The 22,744-nt window shown below is 33.9% G+C and overlaps 1 protein-coding gene across 1 annotated transcript in view; it reads right to left on the bottom strand.

Moving 5' to 3' along the window:
- The window catches only part of LOC114337994 (uncharacterized), a 371,509-nt gene that overhangs the window by 6,513 nt on the left and 342,252 nt on the right, over positions 1 to 22,744 (bottom strand). Inside the window, exons 3-5 of the mRNA XM_050646854.1 lie at positions 18,261 to 18,746; positions 17,672 to 18,181; positions 5,440 to 5,694 (exon numbers count right to left, since the gene is read on the bottom strand). Of these exons, the coding sequence (XP_050502811.1) occupies positions 5,440 to 5,694; positions 17,672 to 18,181; positions 18,261 to 18,715 (1,220 nt within the window). The 5' untranslated portion in view covers positions 18,716 to 18,746. The remainder of the gene's footprint in view (positions 1 to 5,439; positions 5,695 to 17,671; positions 18,182 to 18,260; positions 18,747 to 22,744) is intronic.

Below are 22,744 nucleotides of genomic sequence, written 5' to 3'. Positions count from 1 at the left end.
AACAAAAAAGAGATATACAAAATCTTAGCATAATTTACTGCAAGTTTTTTAATTTATGTACCATTTCGATCTAATGCTGTTCGGTCTAGTGAGGTTTCCGTAACGTGCTTTTCGGTCCAATGAGTTGGGTCTCCTGCTTTCGGTCTAATGATTTCGGTCTAATTGTCGTGTACCAAATAAAATTGATTTATGGCGTCGAAGATATCTTTCAATTATAGCAGCCTTTAGCCACAGATCCAGGTATGCTTTTTCTCATGAGCATCTTTCAGTGCGTCACAGTTTTTCGATTTCATTCTAACGCATTAAATTGTATGTGACAGAAAAAAACGCACGTCGGTGATTACATTTCATCGGTGACATTTATAACATTTATTCTAGTTGTCAATAGATGGCGCTATAATCGAAAAAAATTATTTACGAATTATATAATTTATCTACGAATATAATCTGTACAATTTATAAGACTATACAAATCAAAGAAAATACCATTTTATAAATGCAATAAACACGATTGATTTGTTTTTATGCCAAATTGCAAATAAAATGTGACAACTGTCAGATTTAACTAAAATGTCATGTCACTAAAATGTATATTATCACGGACTTACCTTTTTATCATTTGTGACGCACTGAAAAATGCTCATGAAAAGAAGCATATGCTGAAGTTTATTAAGGTTGAGAGACTAAGATGAGCTTAGACATTCTCAAACCCAGAGGACAGAAAAAGTAGAGGACGACTTCGTAGAAGATGGATTGATTATGTGGAAGGTGACCTTAACCTTAAAATTCTAAGCGTCATAAGATCAAAGATCTTATACACATAGATTTGGCCAACTTCGAAAAATAGCGTAACGCGGAGCAGTTCGGGTCGGTGGTCTATTTATCTCTCTCTACTGGCGCTTAGCTTTCTCTCTCTAGCATATGATGGCTGCCGCCTCTGTGTAGGTAACTGTCGTTCCATTACTCCCACCTCTTGGTAGATACGCTCACACTCGCACGACAGACAAAGATAGCTAGACCACCGTAGTTGATATCGACGTTACACCCCGATGCATTGTTTAGCATATCCCTAGCCAGATCTATTCTTGACATATCTCTGCATAAGATGGAGGGAAGTTGCTAGGAATCGAAGGCACTGGCAACTTCTCTGCGAGCAGGCCCAGATCCACAATTAGCTGGATTGTCTAGCCAATTATGATGATGATGGTGATGATGATGATGATGATGATGATGATGATGATGATGTCTTAATAAGTATTCTACTTTTGTTATCTAACTTTCATCTTATTTTTTATTGGTGAGATTATTAGATGACAACTGTTACGTATAATTTTTAAACTATTAACAACCAACTTAAATTAATAAAGTTCTGAATAGTTACTATGGAATTGTTTAATTGTCTCTTGGATAAAAATTAAAGTTACATGTTGATTCTACAAGACATGTTTTCAGTTTTGGGAAATTTGGTTAGACAATATTTAGTTAGGCGATAGATGGTAAGAAAATCTAATAGGTACCTTTAGCAATTCACTCTTTCCATATATGCGCAGATGCATCTAAATCATATGAAGGTTCTGGTGTTGCAGTCATAACCCCAACATCGACAAATAAATACAAACACCCTTCAGAGTACTCCATTTACTCTGCTGAACTATACGGTCTATACCAGGCCACCCTTGCTGTCAACGCATCCAATAATACCAAATATATCACTCACTGACTCTTCAAGTTCCATACAGGCACTCCAATATGTCTACCCAACTGATCATTTGGTCATCAAAATAAAGCAAGAAGTTCATACCGCTCTACTGAATGGAAAAATTATTATATTTTTCTGTATACCATCCCATATTGGAATTCAAGGTAATGAAGAGGCAGACAACGCTGCAAAAGAAGCTGCAACTAGTGATAGTGCGGAGTGTACTGAAACATTTTCGAGTGCGGACGTGAAAGCGGCGGTCAAACGTAAAGTGCGGTATATGTGGGATGAAAAGTGGAAAGTGTCATCGGCCAAACTACGCGATAGTAAAAAATCAATAAAACCCTGACCAACATTACCAACAAGTCGAAGAGATCATGTAATATTAACTCAACCCCGACTGGGTCATACGCGATTAACCTGTTGACAACTGTGAAGAAAAGTTAACAATTAAACATTTATTAGAGAAATGACCAGTATTAACGCCAAAGCGCATGTTGTACAATATACCCAACAAACTAAGTGATATTTTAGGTCCACAGTGCAATATGTCAGACCTAAAAAGTTTCCTAACTTCAATTAACATTTTAAACGCTGTCTAAACATATAAATGTAATACAAATTATTGTTCGCTGCTATTGTTTCGCTGATAGCCAATTTGATTGATGCGATTTTGTTATTAAAAGAATTCACTCTTTCCTTTGCATTTATTATAAAGTAAATTAGGTATAACAGTAGCTAAACATCGACAGTATTCTTGGATGGCTCAGCCAAAGACCCTGAACCGGAAGAAGATTTATTAAATTGTTATAGTCGGTTCGCTAAACTAAGACACAACTAGTGATTTTAGTCGTTAATTTTTTTGTTTTTGGCAAATTTTATCAAAATTGGCTAAATTACTAATGGTAGGGGAGCCCAAGCGGGGATTTTTGCAGTAACTCGAGCGCGTCAGATTATCATATGGGGAGAAACCTGGTACCCTATAGATAGATGTACCTCGACCAAATATTGGCTCTAAACACAGGGGCGTTCGTTAAGGGAGGGCCGAAAAAAAATCTATCCTTAAAAAAACTCAAAATCGTCAGATTAAGATAAGGTAAGTTAAGTACATGCAAAACATTGTATATTTCAAAATTCTGACGATTTTTACGTATAGTACGTTCTTTAACGGTAAAATATTGCAAAACCTCTAAATTTTAAAGAACCGCTTGGATTGACATGGCATTTGGCATACACATAGCTAACAAGTCAAAGAAAAAAAATAGTATTGTGCCGATGTGTGCTTTTGCCCCGGGGGTGACTTTCACCCCCTCTCGGGGGTGAAAAAATATATGTCCAAAGTAAGTCCGGAAATCGATAAACTGGCTAATTCTAAGCAACTTTTGTTCTATAGAGTTTTTTCACCAAGTCAATACTTGTCGAGTTATTTGCGCGTGAACATGTTCATTTTTCACCATAATAACGACGTTTTTAGACAATTTTTCGGAAATAACTCAAAAAGTAAGTCTTTTGTCGAAAAAAATATTTTTAAGAAAAATACAGCCTATGAAAAAGTGAAAAAAACGGTGTATATATTAGCTCTCTATACCTAGCAGAACCAGAGTTATAGCTAATGAAATATAGGTTCATATTCGTCAAATTCCAAATCGAATATTTTAGCGTGACATAACCAAAAAAATGAAGCACTTTTTGGGGAAAACTCATTATAACTTTCTTAAAGTGTTTAAAAAAGCTTTATTTTGTTTTATAAAAAAGATTTCTAGAATCAAAACCAAACAAGTTACGCTCAAAATAAAGTTAATCCCTTTTTATTGGTAAAAAATCGTGAAAATCACCCCCTAATTAGCACCTCTCAAATTAACTTAATCGTTAGCACTTCACAAGTTTTCTTATTCGTGTATGTATTGTTTATATGATCTGTAAGTTTCATCGCTTCACAAGCCTTATTTTTGAAAGGGCTGTAGTTAAACGGGTTTGAACGATTCTCTAATCACGAGCGGATGCAAATTTAGAAACACTAAATCTTAACCAATTTTTGTCTTACAGAAAAACCAAAAAATACAAAATATTCAGAAAAGCAAAGCCGACTTTATTTATGGTTTGAGCTTTTTGGTATGTCTAACAATTTTTAAGGTATTTGAAAAAAAACCATTTTTTTCAAAATTAAAAATTTTAAAATTTTTATTTAAAACGAATTTTCTTCAAAAATAAGCCCTTTGAATACATGAAACTTACAGATCATATAAACACAATTTAACTAAAGTAACATGTGAAGCGGTAATGATTAATTTCATTTAAGTTAATAATTAGGGGTTGATTTTCCCGAATTTTTTTTGCCAAAACAAAATTGACCAACTTTATTTTGAGCGCAACTTGCTCACATTTGATGCTAAAAACTTTTTTTATAAAACAAAAATAAATATTTTTTAAAACACTTTAAAAAAGTTCTAACGAGTTTTCCCCAAAAAGTGCTTAGTTTTTTGGATATTTTACGTTGAAATATTTCATTTGCAATTTGGCGAACATGAATCTATTTTTCATTAGCTATAACTCTGGTTCTACTAGGTGTAGAGACCTCACACGTACACCATTTGTTTTACTACTTTACAGGCTATATTTTTGCTAAAAATGTTTTTTGGTGAAATACTTACTTTTTGAATTATTTGCGAAAAACTGTCTAAAAACGTGGATTTTTTTGAAAAATGAACATATTCACTCGCAAATAACTCAAAGAGTATTGACTTAGTGAAAAAACTCTATAGAACAAAAGTTGCTTAGAATTAGTCAGTTTATCCAGTTCCGGACTTAATTTGGACATATATTTTTTCACCCCCAAAAAGGGGTGAAATTCACCCCCAGGGCAAAAGCACATATCGGCACAATATCACATTTTTTCTTTGACATGTTAGATATGCGCATGTCAAATTTCATGTGAATCCAAGCGGTTCTTTAAAATTTACAGCAAAAACCGTGAAATAATGTACTAGTAAGGAAATGGGCGAGTCACAAAGTTTTTAAAGTTTTACAAGAAAAAAGCGAATATTTCGCGAAATGAACGATAGATCTAAAAACTAAAAAATACGAGCTCAATATTTGTCAAAAATCTATCGAATGATAACAAAGACGACTCCCCACGGAGAGGGGTGTGGGGTAAATTTAAAATTTTAAATACGAATCCCGCGATATTTCGCGAAATGAACATCAGATCCAAAAACTGAAAAATACACTTATTCAATATATTCGAAAAATCTATCAAATGGCACCAAACACGACCCCTCACGGAGGTGGGGTGGTGGCTTACTTTAAAATTTTAAATAGGAGCCCCCATTTTGTTATTGCAGATTCGGATTCCTTACGTAAAAATAAGTAACTTTTATTTGAAACATTTTTTCGAATTATGGATAAATGGTGTTATAACCGGAAAAAACGATTGTTGGAAATGGAAAATTAAATTAAAAATGGAAAGTCCCAACTAAAATGGAAAACTTCACTTAACTTTTTTTGGTTTTAGAACCTACTCTTCACAACCCAATAGACCCCAAAAGCGCTCGAATGACTGCACATTTAGCATACTTTCCTCCCCTACTATAACTATTTAGTAATTATTAACTAGTTAGTAAAATTTTTTTGCCAATTTTACCAAATTGGCAAAGTTACTTACTAAAATCACTAGCCAGTTGTGTCTGAGTTTATCGAACCGACTACATATATCTACGTTTCTGTTACATTTCAGTTCTTACCTGTGATCGTTACTATGAAACCTATCCGTCGAAATATTTGGCGAGGAGGAATATCCCTGGTATCTCTGGATTTTGTCGTAACGCTCGACAGCGTTCTTTGATGCAAACGCCTCAGTTGGTGAGGGAGACAAAGGTGGCGGAGGAATGAACCGTTCTGGAGGTGGTACCGCAGCAGTAGGCGAAGGAAAAGTATTGTTTGAAAAGCAGTCTGGACTGGGAGTATTTTCAGGAGATAACGGTGGAGGTGGAAAGAATCTGAAAACAAAACTTTGGCAATAAATTTAATAATAAATAAAAAAGTAAAATTTTTAGAATTTTTAGAAATGGTTATGTTAAGATAATGGTTAAAATTACAAATATCAAAATTACTCTAAAACTGAATTCTATGGTTTATGCTATGTATTTTATTTTTCTTGTTTTCTTTGTTTACAGGTTGTAGACTAGATAAATGTATTCACCCCATCCAATCGTACTTGTATTTGGTATGATTGAAACAATTCTATGGGTATTCCTTATTTGAAATTTTTCCAGTATTCATTTCCAGTCTTTTGTTTTTGGTTGCTTTGATAGCTGCAGCAAAAGCAAAAGTCGTTTTCCAGGCAACCAAGTGATGTCAATAACGTCGATGAAACGTCAGCTTTTGGTTGAATATATACACGTGTTTGAACATTACGTCGTATAAACGTCTTTTGTAGGTGATTTTAAATACGTAAGATTAATGACGTAAAATACGTTTAAAAATACGTTTTTCGACAGCCCAAGTCTGACGTCACAAAAATGGGAGGAACTTAACTGGTTAATGCATATAATGTAACAGGGTTACCAGGTCTACTGATTTTTCAGTAGACCTACTGATTTTAACTCCAATTAATGACCTACTGAAATCTATCAAACTGCCCTCCTAAGACAAGAGGTCCTATCTGCAAAATTACAGTTTTGAGATATCACGGTTTTTTTAATAATGGCTTGCCAAAAAAAAATGATAATCATAAGATTTTTAAGATTTTCTGCCTGAGTTAGTTGATAATTATTGGATTTAATAGTACAATATTATTTTCACTTATATCATCACAAAAAAAGATATTTGAATATGTCGGTATTAGGACTAATTAACTTAGTAGAAAGGATCATATTTATAAAGAAACATTAATTAATAGGTACTAAGTGCATCGGATCCTATTTATAAAGAAACATTAATTAATAGGTACTAAGTGCATCACCTATTAAATTAATAAATTTAAAATATTAAGAAAATTAATTTATTAATAAAAAAGAAATCACAAAATATATAAAACACCTTACTCTTCGTCTAGTGTTTCACACAAACTCTTATATTTTTGAGAACTCTATCATTATTTTTGTCAAATCCTAACGTGGCTAAGAGAAATACGTTGCAGACGTTTACTTCTAAACCTTCTTCAACTGAAAGAAAATATTTAAAAGTATTTGTGCGTTTCGAGTTTCCAGTTTTCAAGGTATCTCTTCGTTTCGGAAATTTTTTTTGGTACATTTGAATATAAATAACCGCTGTTGATCTTTTGATAGGGTCCAGTATTGTTTATTAATATATTCCCGTCGAGTTTTTGATATTTTTCTATGGCAGTTCATTGGACATTTACAGACTTCCTTAACATTGTGATTGTCGATATAAATTTTAATTTTTTTTCACTTGTCGTTCACTTGTCGAATTTTCTCTGATGTATGGCTTGCCTTTTTTACAGCATCTTCTAGAATAGTAACAATAAAATTATAATCCAAATTGGTTACAAGTGGTGGCATACTATTTGATAAGAAATCTTCCTGCGCAATTGTTGCTTTCGTTTGCATAGATTCCTTGTTTTCGGTGTTTTCAGGCCTCACTATTATTATGTCTGATATTAGTTGATTTTTGAAGTCGCTTTATTGTTCTTCAATAAGTGTAAATCCGTTGAAAATGACTCGTTTTCTATTTCACTAGTCTTAGTCTCTTCAGATTCACCTTTTTCAGGTATATACTCATTATCTTTCGTTACACACCGTGGTTTTTTAGTCTTCCGCCTGATTACATTTATTTTTTCTTGTAGGCTTTTATTTAACGCAGCCTTAACCATTCTCTTGGAACGACTAGCAGTTCTGCAATTTCTGAAGCAAAAATGAAACATAAAATCTAAAAATAAACAAATACATATTTATTTAAAATTTAAATAAATATTAAAAAACTAATTCTACAAAGTCACTCGCAGTTTAAAAATAAGTTACACGTATCTATAAATTCTTTTCACGTAAAAAAAATCAGTATTTATTTTTCCCGCACAAATAACACATGAACTTCTATCACATTTTTCATTCAGAAATATCTAAAGTAGGTAATTGCCTAATAGTATGTACTTACTCAGTATCCATTGTAATTCTTCAAATATATTGCCTCTTTCAATTTACTGTTTTAAAGCTAACAATACCAACAATAATTCACACCGATACACGTCAAACTGCACAGTCAGAAGTTTGGGGTTTACTGGGGTTTAAGGTTATGTTGTTGAGTCACGTGTTGCAAACGTCATTCTATATTAAGTGCGTTCGCTGGCATAGAGTTATATATTAGCATAGAGAGAGTGTCTTTCAGAGCGAAGTGACGGCACCATCTTTTTTATTTGGATTAGTGCTGTTTCACTCTTACGCATAGTAAAGCTGCTACAGTTGTCCTCCTCTTCCGTGCCTATATTCACACTGAATGTCATCATAGATTTTCGATACAATGTGTTAGAAAGAGATGCAGCAAACCAGTCCATGAGATCTTGTCGTCAGGAAGCGCGGAAGGTAGGCTCCCTCTATGTTAATATATACCTCTATGTTCGCGGGTGCCTGTCGACGACAAATTAGCAGCAAAACGCATGCGCACTTTAAAATGATATAAATAATATCGTTAATAGATAAATATACTAGGTATATTTACCTAGTATAATTTAATAATTAGTTATTAATATTAATTAAAAGTAAATATACCTTGTATATTTATCTATTAATGGCATTATTTATATTAAGTGAGGTTAGAAATTGTCGGCGACAATTTGTCAACTGTACCCGCGAACGCACTTAAGAGACATTATCCCTGTGCATTGTCCTATCTGCATATATTCAGCCAACTTCGGACATACTCGTCTAGCAATATTAAGCCGGGCTCAAACGACTCGTGTACTTGGCGAATAATCGTTACTTGCGTTACTTACTATGTCTTTTGGGAGGGTTACTAGAACAATTCTTTGACAATTAATAGTAGTATTAACATTATTATTATTATTAGTATTTGACAAATAGTACAATAATTGGACTAGTAACCCACTCACATAGAATTGCCAGTATACGCAAGTGACGATTATTCGCCAAGTACACGAGTCGTTTGAGTCCGGCTTTACTTTAGGACAATTTTATTTGGTATTTGATTACTTAACTTTTGTTGGTTAGGAAAAAATAAATATGGCAATTTTGAATCACTGCCTGTCAATTACGGCTTTTTGACGTAGTAAATATGTTAAGTTTTGAACTAAGAGTCCAGTGAGACAAAAACCTGAAAATCCGAATTTTTGCAGATAGGACCTTTTGTCTTAGGAGGGCAGTATATTGGCCGTTATTAACAGGTAAATTTCTATGAAACGGGCTTTAAAAATATGCACGAGATTGTTTGGCCGCGTCCGTATTATAAAGATGGCCGTAAATACCAGGTCATAATTATGATCTGGGAATTTTGAGTTTGTTTTGAGAATTTTGAAACTGGCCATTAGTACAGATGGCCGATTTTGATAGGTGACCGATAACACAGGTTTTACTGTATTTACATGGCCTAAAAAGAATCTACTGATTTTTGAAAGCAAAACTACTGAAAAAGTAAAAACTGACCTGGCAACCCTGATTGATAATATTGTATATTGACGTTTATAAGCTTAAATTGACATAAGAAATTTTTCATTTATTGTTTACGTGCTTTGTGTGGTAAAAAAGGACTTTTCATTTAGATATTTGGTTGAAGAAACGTGTTAATTAAGAGATTTTTATTCGTTTTTCTCAGTCCAGAAAGCCACTGCGCATCCGCTAGGAAAAATATTCCGATTCGGATTTTTTGCACAATCTTACTCAAAAAGGACTCCTTTTAACAAACTTGCATGTTGCCAGGACCAAAAGTGGGTCAAAAATATTTTCAACGTTTTTTTTTTGTTTTTTCCTAAAATTATTTTTTTTGCATGGAACGAAGTTTTTTTAGGTTTTTTGGATCATTCCAAACAGAAAAGGTCTTAGTGACTTTTCTCTAAAGTTGATAGTTTTTGACATATAAGCGATTAAAAATTGAAAAATTGCGAAATCGGCCATTTTTATCCTTTAAAAACTATGTGAAAAACTTAAAATTTGAATGTTGCCAAGGAAGTTAGATATTCTTTGAACATCGATTGATGAAATCCCGAAGAGTTTTTTGCAATACAGTATTCAAAACTGCTTTGTTTTTTACTTTCTAATCACGCGTGCGTGACGCTATTTTCCACCGTCGCATGTGTATACATTATGGTGCAAATGAAAGGAATAAATTCGTTATTTCGTAAACCGGCGACTTTAAGGAAAAAAACCCGAAACAAGTCGATTTTTTTTTAAGTTATGATATTGTGGCATATATGGTATACTAGTGACGTCATCCGTCTGGACGCGATGACGTAATGGATGCTTTTTTTAAATGAGAACATGGGTCGTGTGGTAGCTGATTTGAAAGGTTTTTCAATTCTCTATTCAGTAATGTAAACATTTACATAATTATTTATACAGGGTGTCCAAAAAATTTTTATTAAATTAAATTATTTGACAAAAAAGAAGTAGAAGGACACCCTGTATAAATAATTATATAAATGTTTATATTACTGAATAGAGAATTGAAGAACCTTTCAAATGAGCTAGCACACGACCCCTGTTCTCATTTAAAAAAATCATCGATTACGTCATCACGCCCAGATGGATGACGTCACTAGTATACCATATATGCCACAATATCGTTACTTAAAAATAAAAATCGACTTGTTTCGGGATTTTTGTCGGTGGAAAATAGTGTCGCGCACGCTTGATTAGCAATTAAAACACAAAGGAGTTTTGAATATTCTATTGCAAAAAACTCTTCGGGATTTCATCAATCGATGTTTAAAGAATATCTACCTACCTTGGCAACATTCAAATTTTCAGTTTTTCACATAGTTTTTGAGGGTTAAAAATGGCCAATTTCGCAATTTTTCAATTTTTAATCGCTTAAATTATGTCAAAAACTATCAACTTTAGAGAAATGTCACTAAAGGCCTTTTCTGTTTGGAATGATCCAAAAAAACCTAAAAAAACTTTGTTCCATGCAAAAAAAAATAATTTTACGAGAAAAACAAAAAAAAAAACGTTTAAAAAATTAACGACCCACTTTTGGTCCTGGCAACATGCAAATTTGTTAAAAGGGGTCCTTTTTGAGTAAGATTGTGCAAAAATCCGAATCGGAATATTTTTCCTAGCGGATGCGCAGTGGCTTTCTGGACTAGTAGTTAGTTAGTTTAATGCAATAGTTCTTCTTGAAGACGGTTTGAGGTTATGTGTTTTGTTTTGGTGAATATTTTCTGTTAATGAACTAATTATGTGTTATCGAGTTTAATTAAATGAATTTGTTAATAAATTATTTATTAGTTTATATGTTGTTTCAGAAGAAAGAGAAGAAAAGAAAAGAGAAAGAGAAGGAAGTTGAACTTACAATTAAAGAAAGAAAACTACAGTATCTCGGACATGTGATGCGGAGCGAGAAGTATGGCATCCTGCGACTCATAATGCAGGGAAAGATAGATGGCAGAGGAAGCATCGGCAGAAGACGAATTTCATGGCTGAACAACCTCAGAGAATGGTTTGGATGCAGCTCAAAACAACTTTTTAGAGCTACGGCCTCAAAAATTAAAATAGCTATGATGATTGCCAACCTCCGTAGCGGAGATGGCACCTGAAGAAGAAGATGTTGTTTCAGTTTTGACACAGTAAGTAGGTATACCTTAGCCTATAAGCTAAATTTAAAACAGTTAAATGAAAAATTGCAATACCAACAATACCCATACGAATAATTATTATTGTGTATTTTTAAATCCAAAAAATGAAAAATAATCTAAAAAACGACATAAAAACTACGTTTTTTATATCACCTATTTAAAACGTGATAAAAATGACGTCAGTTATGGTGGGACATATTCACGTGACTTTCGACGTCGAAAAAACGTGACAAACTGACGTGGTTTGGTGATAATTATGAGGTCTTTTCAACGTTTTGTAAACGTTATTTGGTTGCCTGGGTTATGGGAATTAAATAATTATTTGTTATTATAACATCATTTTAGCCAAAGCTTTTCAACCTAGCCCTAGAAGACGTCTTCAAAACTCCAAATTGGTCAACCTATGGCATTAACGTTAATGGCAACAAGTTAAACCACCTCAGATTCGCTGACGATATTGTGATTATAGCGGGTACATTCGAGGAACTGCAAATTATTACGAAGAAACTCGCAGGCAGCTCCTAATACGTCGGTCTAAAAATTAATAAGCCCAGAAATATATATATATATATCTATGCCAAATCCTGAAACTTGACAAAAAGGACCAAAGCGCGGAAATTACTAGAAGAGCAAGACTAGCATGGCAGGATGTGGAAAACTTAATTGGCTGCTTAAGAACCGCAAAATCCCTCAATGCGCGAGGAGCAAAGTGTTTAACCAGTGCATCCTTCCTATCATGACATATGGATGTAAAACCTGGACCCTAACCAAGGCAAATATAAATAAACTAGCCACAATGGAAAGAGCAATCTTAGGTATGCGGCTGTCAGATAGAATTTCTAAACTTAAATGGAGCTTCGCAGGCCACACTGCTAAAAGACCAACGTTGGAACGCAATAATACAACATTGGAGACCTTACGAAAGTACACGACCAAGAGGAAGACCACAGATGAGATGGGTTGATGATATTAAAAGAATAGCCGGAACAAATTGGAAATATGTTGCTCAGGATAGAGACCGATGTAAGGAGTTGGAGAGGCTTAAGTCCAAACATGGACGATAGAAGGCTAAGAAGAAGAACAAGTAAAATAACTAAAACTTACTTTAGGTATATTTATGCAAATAAATTCACTCCGCTCAAGTATTTGTGCGTAATCAACAACAACAACAACCAGGGCCGGTTCTAGGGCTTTGAGCGCCCCGGGCAAAACAGAATTTGGCGCCCTTTCATACTAATATACAAATTTACTGCAAACATAAAAAATAGTAAAAAAGGCAAAAAATCAAAATTTCAAATATCAAAAAGATAAAGACAAATACATATTGTCAACAAACAGAAAAAAAATGTGTATAAACGTTGTACAATACCAAAAAAGATGTTGATTGTGCGCACTGCATGCGCACAATCTGCATCTCCAATCAGGGAGTGGCATCCACATGGTATAAAAAAAGCACGAGGATATTCCTTGCAAACACGAGCTTGTACGCCTTTATTTTTTCCCTTCATGTTAAAGCCGTTGTCATATCCTTGGCATCTACAATCATCTAAATTCAATTGAAAATTCTTGATTAATTGTTTTGTTATATAATGAGTAGGCCTGTGACTCGATACCTAGAACCAAGGCTATGAAAAGCAATGGAAGAAAGACATCGAAGTTCGAAGTGTCTCTTCGAAAATTGAACTTCTATGACAAGGAGTATCCTGATTTATGGGTGTGAAAATTGTATAATAAATAAGAAAACCAAAAACACAAAAAGAGTAATAGAGATGGAATTCCTAAGGCGAAGCTGCAGAGTAACAAAAAGAGATGGAATAAATAACAAAGAGATTAAGAAAATAATGGGGATGAAATCAGATATAACAGAAGCAATTAACCTGGTATTGGCATTAAGAAGAGCAAACAGAAAACGTTGGATAAACAGAATAACAGAGCGTGGCCGATAGGAAGACGAAAGAGAGGCAGATCCCGAAGATTTTTCAGAGATGAAGTGGACGAAGCAATGGAAAGAAGAAATCCTTGGGAAGGGGACTGGCAAAACAGAAAGAACTGGAGAAAACGGTTAAGTGAAGGAATACACTGAAAACTGTGGAAATTCTTAGAAAGGATGCAGGGTGTTTCTAAATAAGTGCGACAAACTTTAATGAGTAATTTTACATGAAAAAATGATGATAGTTTGTTCTATAAACGCCTTTCCGAGAAACGGGGTGTTGAAATATTTCTAACAAACCGACGATTCATTTATTGCTCTAAAATTATTGCGCATTCTTTGATATAAAATCAAGCATTTTATATCCATCATTGACGCGCATACGGGTATGGTCTAAATTAAAAAAAATATTAGGTACGCCACTGAGATATTTAGAAAATAATAATTTTAGAATTTCTCGTTCAATTTGTGCCAAAAAATCTACCCTTTTTTCATACGACGCGCCGTTTTTGTGCAAAAATAAAACATCTTAACGCTTACAAAGTAGGTACTCGAAATAGGTTTCTGTACATCCATGTGAAGAAGAACTTATCATTCCTAACCGTCAATAAGTCATAGTTTGGTAAAAAAAAATTAAAACAATAAATAAATCACTTTACAATGAAAGAATAGGTAATAATGTATTTACAAAACCGATAAGAATAAAAATTTTAAAAAATCACTTCAAATGTTCAAAAGTTTCGTCGTTTACCTCATGACAATGTGCGATTGAATATTGTGATTTCCTACCATAAAATTAATTATTCATTTTTTTTAATTACGTAGATAGCAACTTACCTAAATCTATTTAACATAGAAAGAATAAAAAATTATTAATTTTACAATCAATATCTTACAAAACTTTTTTTATTTCACAAAGCATGCGCGCCATTGTTAATGCAAATTTACAGAAAGACTAAATATTATTTAACCAATGAGGCCATTGTATATAACATTCCCGCCAGTATAGTATAGCCGACAGTTTGTTGATAATTTAAAATTTGATCTTCCTCTACATTTAAGTAGATTGTTGACATACGTTATACGTGACAAATACGTGACCTTTCAAAAAAAAATGAACACACTTTTTAGATCGTAAAACAACTTGTCTGTAGTCTGCATTAACTTTGTATGTGTGATACAATCCATAACAATTCTTAGGTTGTATTATTTTTAATAGTGGGCTTTGATTTTAATCTATTAATCTTTATTTTGAGTTATGAATTCTGACTATAGATAGAAACAGTTTTTTTTTAAATTAAATAATATTAGACTTATTCAATCATATTAGGAAAAAAGTTCAAAGTTAATATATAAAATATTTTATTCTTATATTGACGTCCCTCAAAATTTGGCGCCCTCACAATTTGGCGCCCCGGGCGACCGCCCGGCTCGCCCGCCCCTTTATTCGGCGCTGACAACAACAACCCAATGCGGCAAAGTGAGAGTACATAGAAATAAGGTGAAATATACCCTGTTGAGAAATTTGACCCGGTCAGGGATGTGACAAGTTTTTCGTTACTGAGAAGCGAGTACCAGACAATCGTGTACAGAAAAAAAAACAACTATGTAAGAAAGGCTGCACCATTAAGGCGGGTTGACATTACTAGTGAATAACGAACGTGGCTCACGCTTACGTATTTTTCCCGTGCTATTGTAGATATTTTATTATCTATTTTCAAACTCGAGCAGTACATTTGTATTTGTATGCAATGCATAAATACAAATGTACTGCTCGAGTTTGAAAATAGATAATAAAATTTGTACAATAGCACGGGCAAAATACGTAAGCGTGAGCCACGTTCGTTATTCACTAGTAATGTCAACTCGCCTTTATTCGTAGAATACGTTGAGAATAATGATGAAAAGTATACATCATAATAAATTACGGGGTTAAACATGAAGTAAAAAAGGTCAAAAATTCTTTTTAACTAGGAAAGTATTAACAGCTAGGTAGACATAGGTGTTATAGGAGGGACGTGGTCTAGAGAAGAATGGAAAAGCATGAGAGTACTGAAACACAACCCTGAAGAACAAAGAAATATTAGCCCAAGCGGTACTGACAAATGGTAATCACACCACGAAGACCTATTAACATATAGCAAGATAAAATTGGTCCTATAGGTATGAATGATAAAAGTTCTTACGGTTCAATAATTAAAACCTTAAAAACCAAAATTGGTCATACTAATCCTAAGACCTAAGACCAATCCTAGCATATGCAGCAAAGACAAGGACCGATACAAGAAAGACGAAACAACAAATCAGCAATATCGAAATGAAAGTATTAACATGAATAGGGTTTATCATTAAGAGACAGACAAAGCAACAGAAGTATACGCGAACAATGCAAAATTCAAAATATTAACAGGTGAATAAAAACAAGAAAAAAAAAACTGGAACGAACATATAAACCGAATGGAACCAGATAGATTAGCGAACATCTGTGAAAACAACAAGCCATATAGCAGAAGATCCGTTGGAAGGCCGCCGAAAAGGTGTAAAGACAATGTACAGTCAACAACAACTGAAACAGAATAAGAGGCAGACAAACAGGAGTAATGTTAGTCGCACGAAGAAGAAGAAGAAAAACCATAATTTTAAAATAATTAAAACTAATAATAGCAAAGAGAGAAAATGTAGTACGGCATTGAAGATATAACCTTGAATTATAACAGCTATACACAGATAAAGAAATTGTGAAATTTTTATTAAAATGATGAGACTAAGAGGGACTTGATACATTGCTAGGATGTCAGATAGTGAGTAGGTACAAAAAGATTTGACATACTCAAATGAAGAGGGTAGAAGAAGTAGACGACGACCACGTAGAAGATGGATTGATGATAAAGAAAAAGGCTTTATAAATCGACAAGAGTGGCGACTTCTCTACGAGCAGGACAAGACCCACAAAGGATTGCAAAGCCAATTATGATTATTATGATGATGCCACTATACGACACAACACTATACTATACGACTATATTACTATATTTATATTCTAATAAGACCAAGTCTACGTTGGTTATTCTCTCCTTTATTAGATTCCAAGATTTTATCTATTTTAGTAGATTTTTACGTATACTCAGAAATAATTTTTAATGAAGCCTTGGAAGGACAATGTGGAGTTCGAATCGGGGGAGAAACTATTAACAACATCAGACATGCAGACGACACCGCGATCATGGCTGAAAATATCGAAGTTCTTCAATTCCTTATAGATCGAGTCACTAGGGAATGCTCCAATAACGGACTTAACATAAATGCAACAAAGACAAAGTTACTTGTGGTTAGTAAACAAGACGTCGGCCCTACGCAACTAATTGTCAATGATGAATCAATAACAAAAGTTAACCATTTTAAATACCTAGGATGTTGGAATAACGAGACACTAAATCCGGATGAAGAAATTAAAACTCGTATAGAAATTGCAAGAGGAGCATTTATGAAACTTAGATCTATTCTGAGCAACTCTCAGCTGAACTTACAACTAAGAATCAAGTTCCTAAAATGTTATGTGTATCCTGTATTACTATATGGATGTGAAACCTGGATCATGAAGGTTAACATGATGAACAAATTAGAAGCCTTTGAGATGTGGTCGTATCGTAGAATGCTCAGAATATCTTGGGTTCAACGCATTTCAAACAGAGAAGTCTTAAACAGAGTAGGTCAAGGCGAAGCTGACTTAATGAAGATGATAAAAAAGAGAAAACTTGAATATCTGGGGCATATAATGAGAGGTAGCAGATACAGGATTCTGCAGTTAATACTCAATGGAAAGATCGACGGAAAAAGAGGAATTGGTCGAAAGAAATATTCATGGCTCCGAAACCTTCGTCAATGGACTGGCTTATCAGCAGATCAATTGTTACATGCCGCACAAGATCGAGAACGATATCGGCAAATTGTTATGGAAGCTACCCACGCCTAAAAATTTGGGCACGGTACTTAAAGAAGAAGAAGTAGCTTTTTAGCACTTCTTATAGAGATGACTGCTTAAAACTGTTTGCTTTTGTTAAAAGGCTACACCACCGCGTGGAAAATTCGTTCCAAGGTGTTAATTATTTGTCGCTGTATTCAGTAGGCTCTGATCATTATTGGTTATACTTCTGTTTTCTTTAGTTTTACAAGATTGATTGCAATATAAAATATAAGCATTGTTTCACAAAATTAAGACATTGATCAAAATATTATAAATATGAACAAATTCATTGAACATTCATTAAAAAAGGAAACAAACCTGTCACTAGCCGGTGCTGGAGAAGGTGGTTCCAAATAAGAAACTTGAGAAAAAGCCATCTTCTCTGGTCGCTCAATTCTCTCTTGCGTGGCGAACCTTTCCGGGCAAGGTATAGCTGGAAAGCGATCCTGTCCCAGCCTCTCGTTAACGTACTGTTCATATCGGTTCTGATACTCCCTTTCCTTATTATTTCTATCCGAACTCGTCGATCTCTCCCTTTCTCTACTACAAAGTTCTGTCTTGGAACCGCTACTAGTGTGACGGTCTGTGTTCGACATGTGACGTTCCGTGTTTGACATGTGTCTATCTGTGGTAGAAACGTAACGGTCGTCGTTGTTAGCGCTTCTTTCTTTATCAGTCGATAAGGTGTGATACCTGTCAGTAGGCGTTGTAGTCCTCGAATACCTGTCCACGGTTCCGTGTGAGTGGTACCTATCCAAACTACCAATATTTTGAATCGGTGTGTACCTCTCGGGGAACCTTGGATTAGTTGACCTATCATAATTGTACCTAGAACAACGAATATCAATAAGATAAATATATAAAGTTGCTAAAACTAGGTTTTAAGAATACAATATCAAAACTGTACCTCTCTGGTTGATAAACCGCTTTATTCTCATTTTGACAGTGCCCTGAGGTTTGCAGTGGTTCCTTGAGCAGAAGTCTATCATTCGAAATAGACGTTTGCGGTCGCTCTCCGAGAGGAAACCGTTCTGATACACCCTGATACCGCTCACCCGACGGCAACCGATCCGAGTTACTACGTTCCGAACCGAACCGATCAGTGGCGTAACGTTCCGAAGGGGTTGCGCGATCCTGTGCGAATCGTTCCGTCGCAGCAACGTATCGCTCACGATCATTGGTCGCCGATGCGTCCAGCAGAGTCTTATCGTTCGAATAGCGATGAGAAGAGAGAGTATCCTGCTGCTTTTCGGCAGAATTGCAACCAGCAGGACAATGAGCGGACCTAGAAGGCGACTGACATTGAGAGGCATATTGCGGCAACGAGATCTGTCTTCGGCCATAGTCGTCGTCCGCAGGCATTCTGGTGGCCCTGGGCCCGTTGTCAGGACATCTGAAACAATAAAAAACAAAGAGTCAATATATTTAATCTATATTCTGGTTTTTCATATATACATGCTCGAAGAGTAGGATCTAAAGAGTGAGTAACATGGAGCAGCAAGGTCATATCTTTTACCGTACTGCGTAATCAACGTATCTTAGTCTAAGTAGCAGATCCATTCAGGTTTTATACTACTCAGTTAGCATTTTTGTTTTCTTGCCAGGGTTTAAACCAGCGATACATTAAAGTTTATTCGCATAAGCTATGCAGGAGATATAAACATTAGTTGACAGCGATGTCGTCATCAGCAACAAACGAGATGGCTATTTCGTTCAGTTTCTGAATATTTTTGAATAACAGTTAGTCCATTCATTAACGGTAAAATATTGCAAAACCTTTAAATTTTAAAGAACCGCTTTGATTGACATGAAATTTGGCATACACACAGCTAACAAGTCAAAGAAAAAAAGTGATATTGTGCCGATATGTGCTTTTGCCCTGGGGGTGGTTTTCACCCCCTCTTGGGGGTTAAAAAATATTCGTCCAAAAAAAGTCAGGAAATGGGTAAACTGGCTAATTTAAAGTAACTTTTGTTCTATAGAGTTTTTTCACTAAGTCAATACTTTTCGAGTTATTTGGCAGTGAATATGTTCATTTTTTCAACAAAATAACCACGCTTTTAGACGGTTTTTCGCAAATAACTCAAATTGTAAGTATTTTGTCGAAAAATCATTCTTAACAAAAATGTAGCCTATAAAATTTTTAAAAAAATAGTGAATATATCACATTTTTTTATTTAGTAGAAACACAGTTGTAGCTAATGAAATATAGGTTCGTATTCGTCAAATTCCAAGTGGAATACTTTAACGTGAAATAACCAAAAAATGAAGCATATTTCGGGGAAAACTCATTTAAACTTATTTAAATTGTTTAAAAAAAGCTTCATTTTTGTTTTATAAAAAAATTTCTAGCATCAAAATTAAACAAGTTACGCTCAAAATAAAGTTAGTCCCTTTTGGTTTTGGTAAAAAAATCGAGAAAATCACCCCCTAATTAGTATCTTAAATGAACTTAATCGTAACGACTTCACAAGTTTCTTGACTCGTGTATATATTGTTTATATGATCTGTAAGTTTCATCGGTTCAAAGTCCTTATTATTGTAACGGCTGTAGTTAAAATGGGTTGAACGAGTCACTGATCACGAATGTATGCAAATTTCGAAACATCAAATCTTGATCAATTTTTGTCCAACAGAAAAACAAAAAAATACATGATATTCAGAAAAGCAAATCTGACTTTTTTTGTATTTCGAGACTTTTGGTATCTCTAACAATTTTTAAGTTATTTTGAAAAAAAGCATATTTTTCAAAATTTAAATTTTTAAAAATTTTACTTTGAAACCAAATTTTTTCAAAAATAAACACTTTGAATCGATGAAACTTACAGATCATATAAAAACAATATAAGTAAAATAATTTATGGAGCGGCAACGATTAATTTCATTTAAGTTGCTAATTAGGGGGTGGTCTTCCCGATTTTTTTTTGCAAAAACAAAAGGGACCAACTTTATTTTGAGCGTAACTTGCTTAAATTTAATGCTAGAAACTTTTCGTAAAAACAGAAATAAAGCTTTTGTTAAACACTTTAAAAAAGTTAAAATGGGTTTTCCCCAAAAAGTGCTTAATTTTTTGGATATTTCACGTCGAAATATTCTATTTGAAATTTGGTGAATATGAATATATATTTCATTGGCTATAACTCTGGTTCTACGAGATCCAGAGACCTAACGCGTGCACCATTTTTTTTTACTTTTTTATAGGCTATATTTTTGCTAAGAACGGTTTTTTCGACAAAATACTTACTTTTTGAGTTATTTGCGAAAAACCGTCTAAAAATGTGGTTATTTTGTTGAAAAATGAACATATTCACTCGCAAATAACTCGAAAAGTGTTGACTTGGCGAAAAAGCTCTATAGAACAAAAGTTACTTAAAATTAGTCAGTTTACCCATTTCCGGAGTTGTTTTGGACATATATTTTTTCACCCCAAGAGAGGGTGAAAGTCACCCCCAGGGCAAAAGCACACGTCGGCACAATATCACTTTTTTTCTTTGACATGTAAGCTATGCGTATGCCAAATTTCATGTCAAGATGTTCAATGTTTAGAGCAAAAACCGTGAAAGAATGGACTAAGTTACCTGTCTAATCGCGTAAATGATTCAATAATTTAATTAATAGGATTATTTTTTCACTACCTATGTATTCTGTGATTACAGTAATTTATATACTATACAATAAAAACTAATAATCGAGAAAAAAAGTGATAAAGTGATTTTAACAATATACTGTTACTATGGAACGAGTAGATAAATTTTGAACATCTGTACCAACTAAAATCGTTGTTTACATGCACTGCATTGCTTATTGGAATTTAATTTAGTATAGATCATTACAGTGAACTGAATGCAGTTCGTCTGCTTGACCCACTTGGCTATCTATCCTACCAATATGTTTAACACTTTTCACGATAGATAAAAATGACATAATTAAACTTATAAGTCGCAATGTGACTTCACTGCATACAGTGTGTAAAAGCCAAATGGAATAATTTCATTATTTCGGTTACTGTACATATTTATAAAAAATACCGAAACACGTCAAATCTGTTTTTGTTAACCCCACATTTATTACAATATAGCTATATAATCTTAACCTAAATGTTTAGGTAGATAACAGACAATAGTAATAGGACTGACAATTGGGAATGATATGTAGGGAGGCATCCAGTGATGAACTCCTTTTTTTTAAACTTAGTCTACTAGTCTTAGTCTTAGTCATGACTATTTCTGACATTAACTTATACACATTAATTTAGTACCTATTATTCAATTAACTATTAAAGAATCAGGCTATAACATGTTCGAAAAATCACTTAAATCGGCCAACAGGTTTAGGAAATATGAGACATACAAAATGGACCAAATTTTTAAGTGGGCCGATTTCTATGTACGTAAGTTTATCACTACAGTCACATTTGCGGATGATACGGCAATACTATCATCGAACAAGAATCCCAAAATAGCCTCAGAAATCCTACAAAATAACCTAAATATAATAAAACAATGGATGACAAAATGGAGAGTCAAAATAAATGAAAACAAATTAGTACACCAAACATTTACCACGCGTAGGGAAACATGTCCGACTGTATACTTAAACGATAAAGGAATCCCACAAGGGGATGAAGTCAAATATCTAGGCATGTACTTGGACAGAAGATTAAACTGGAGGAAGCATATATTTCCTAAGCGAAAACAACTGGTCATAAATTAACAACCATATATTTTGAAAATAAAATATTAATCTACAAATCCATCCTAAAATAAAACCAGTGTGGACTTACGCTGCTAGAATTATGGAAAACCGCAGCACATTCCAACATTGAAATCATACAAAGATTTCAGTCCAAAATATTGAGATCAATACTAGGAGTTCCATGGTTCATAACAAATGAAGCCATTCATCGGGACGCCGGACTAACATACGTCAAATATGACATCAAAAAGTTCGCGAAAAAACATCCAAACTATTTCGCGAAAAGTTTAGTGAATAAAGGTCTCTTTATTCTTTATTTCAAAATATAATCGCTTTCAAGTTTATTACAACAATTAATATAAAATAAATTAAAATCATGTGGTTACCGAAATTTGCTACAATACAATCAAAACTTATTACAATATACTCAAAACTTATTTCCCGTTTAGGTTACGCTTAACGCAAGTTAAGAAATAGCCACAGCAATGTGCTTTATAGATGGTGTCCATTAAAAAACTTTAAGAAATTTCCGTGGCAACATTAGTTTAAAACGACTTAGCAAATTGTTTTGCTAGTTGTCATTTAAGTTGTCAGTATTTTAATTTAAGTTTGAAGTTCGTTAACTTCAATTCTGAAAAATGGTTTTGAATCGTTGCCATGTCATGGAAACCAATTTTATTTTATTGATTATATTTT

Source organism: Diabrotica virgifera, chromosome 3 (assembly GCF_917563875.1).
Source record: "Diabrotica virgifera virgifera chromosome 3, PGI_DIABVI_V3a".
Taxonomy (NCBI): domain Eukaryota; kingdom Metazoa; phylum Arthropoda; class Insecta; order Coleoptera; family Chrysomelidae; genus Diabrotica; species Diabrotica virgifera.
This window is presented reverse-complemented; position numbering and strand designations above follow the sequence as displayed.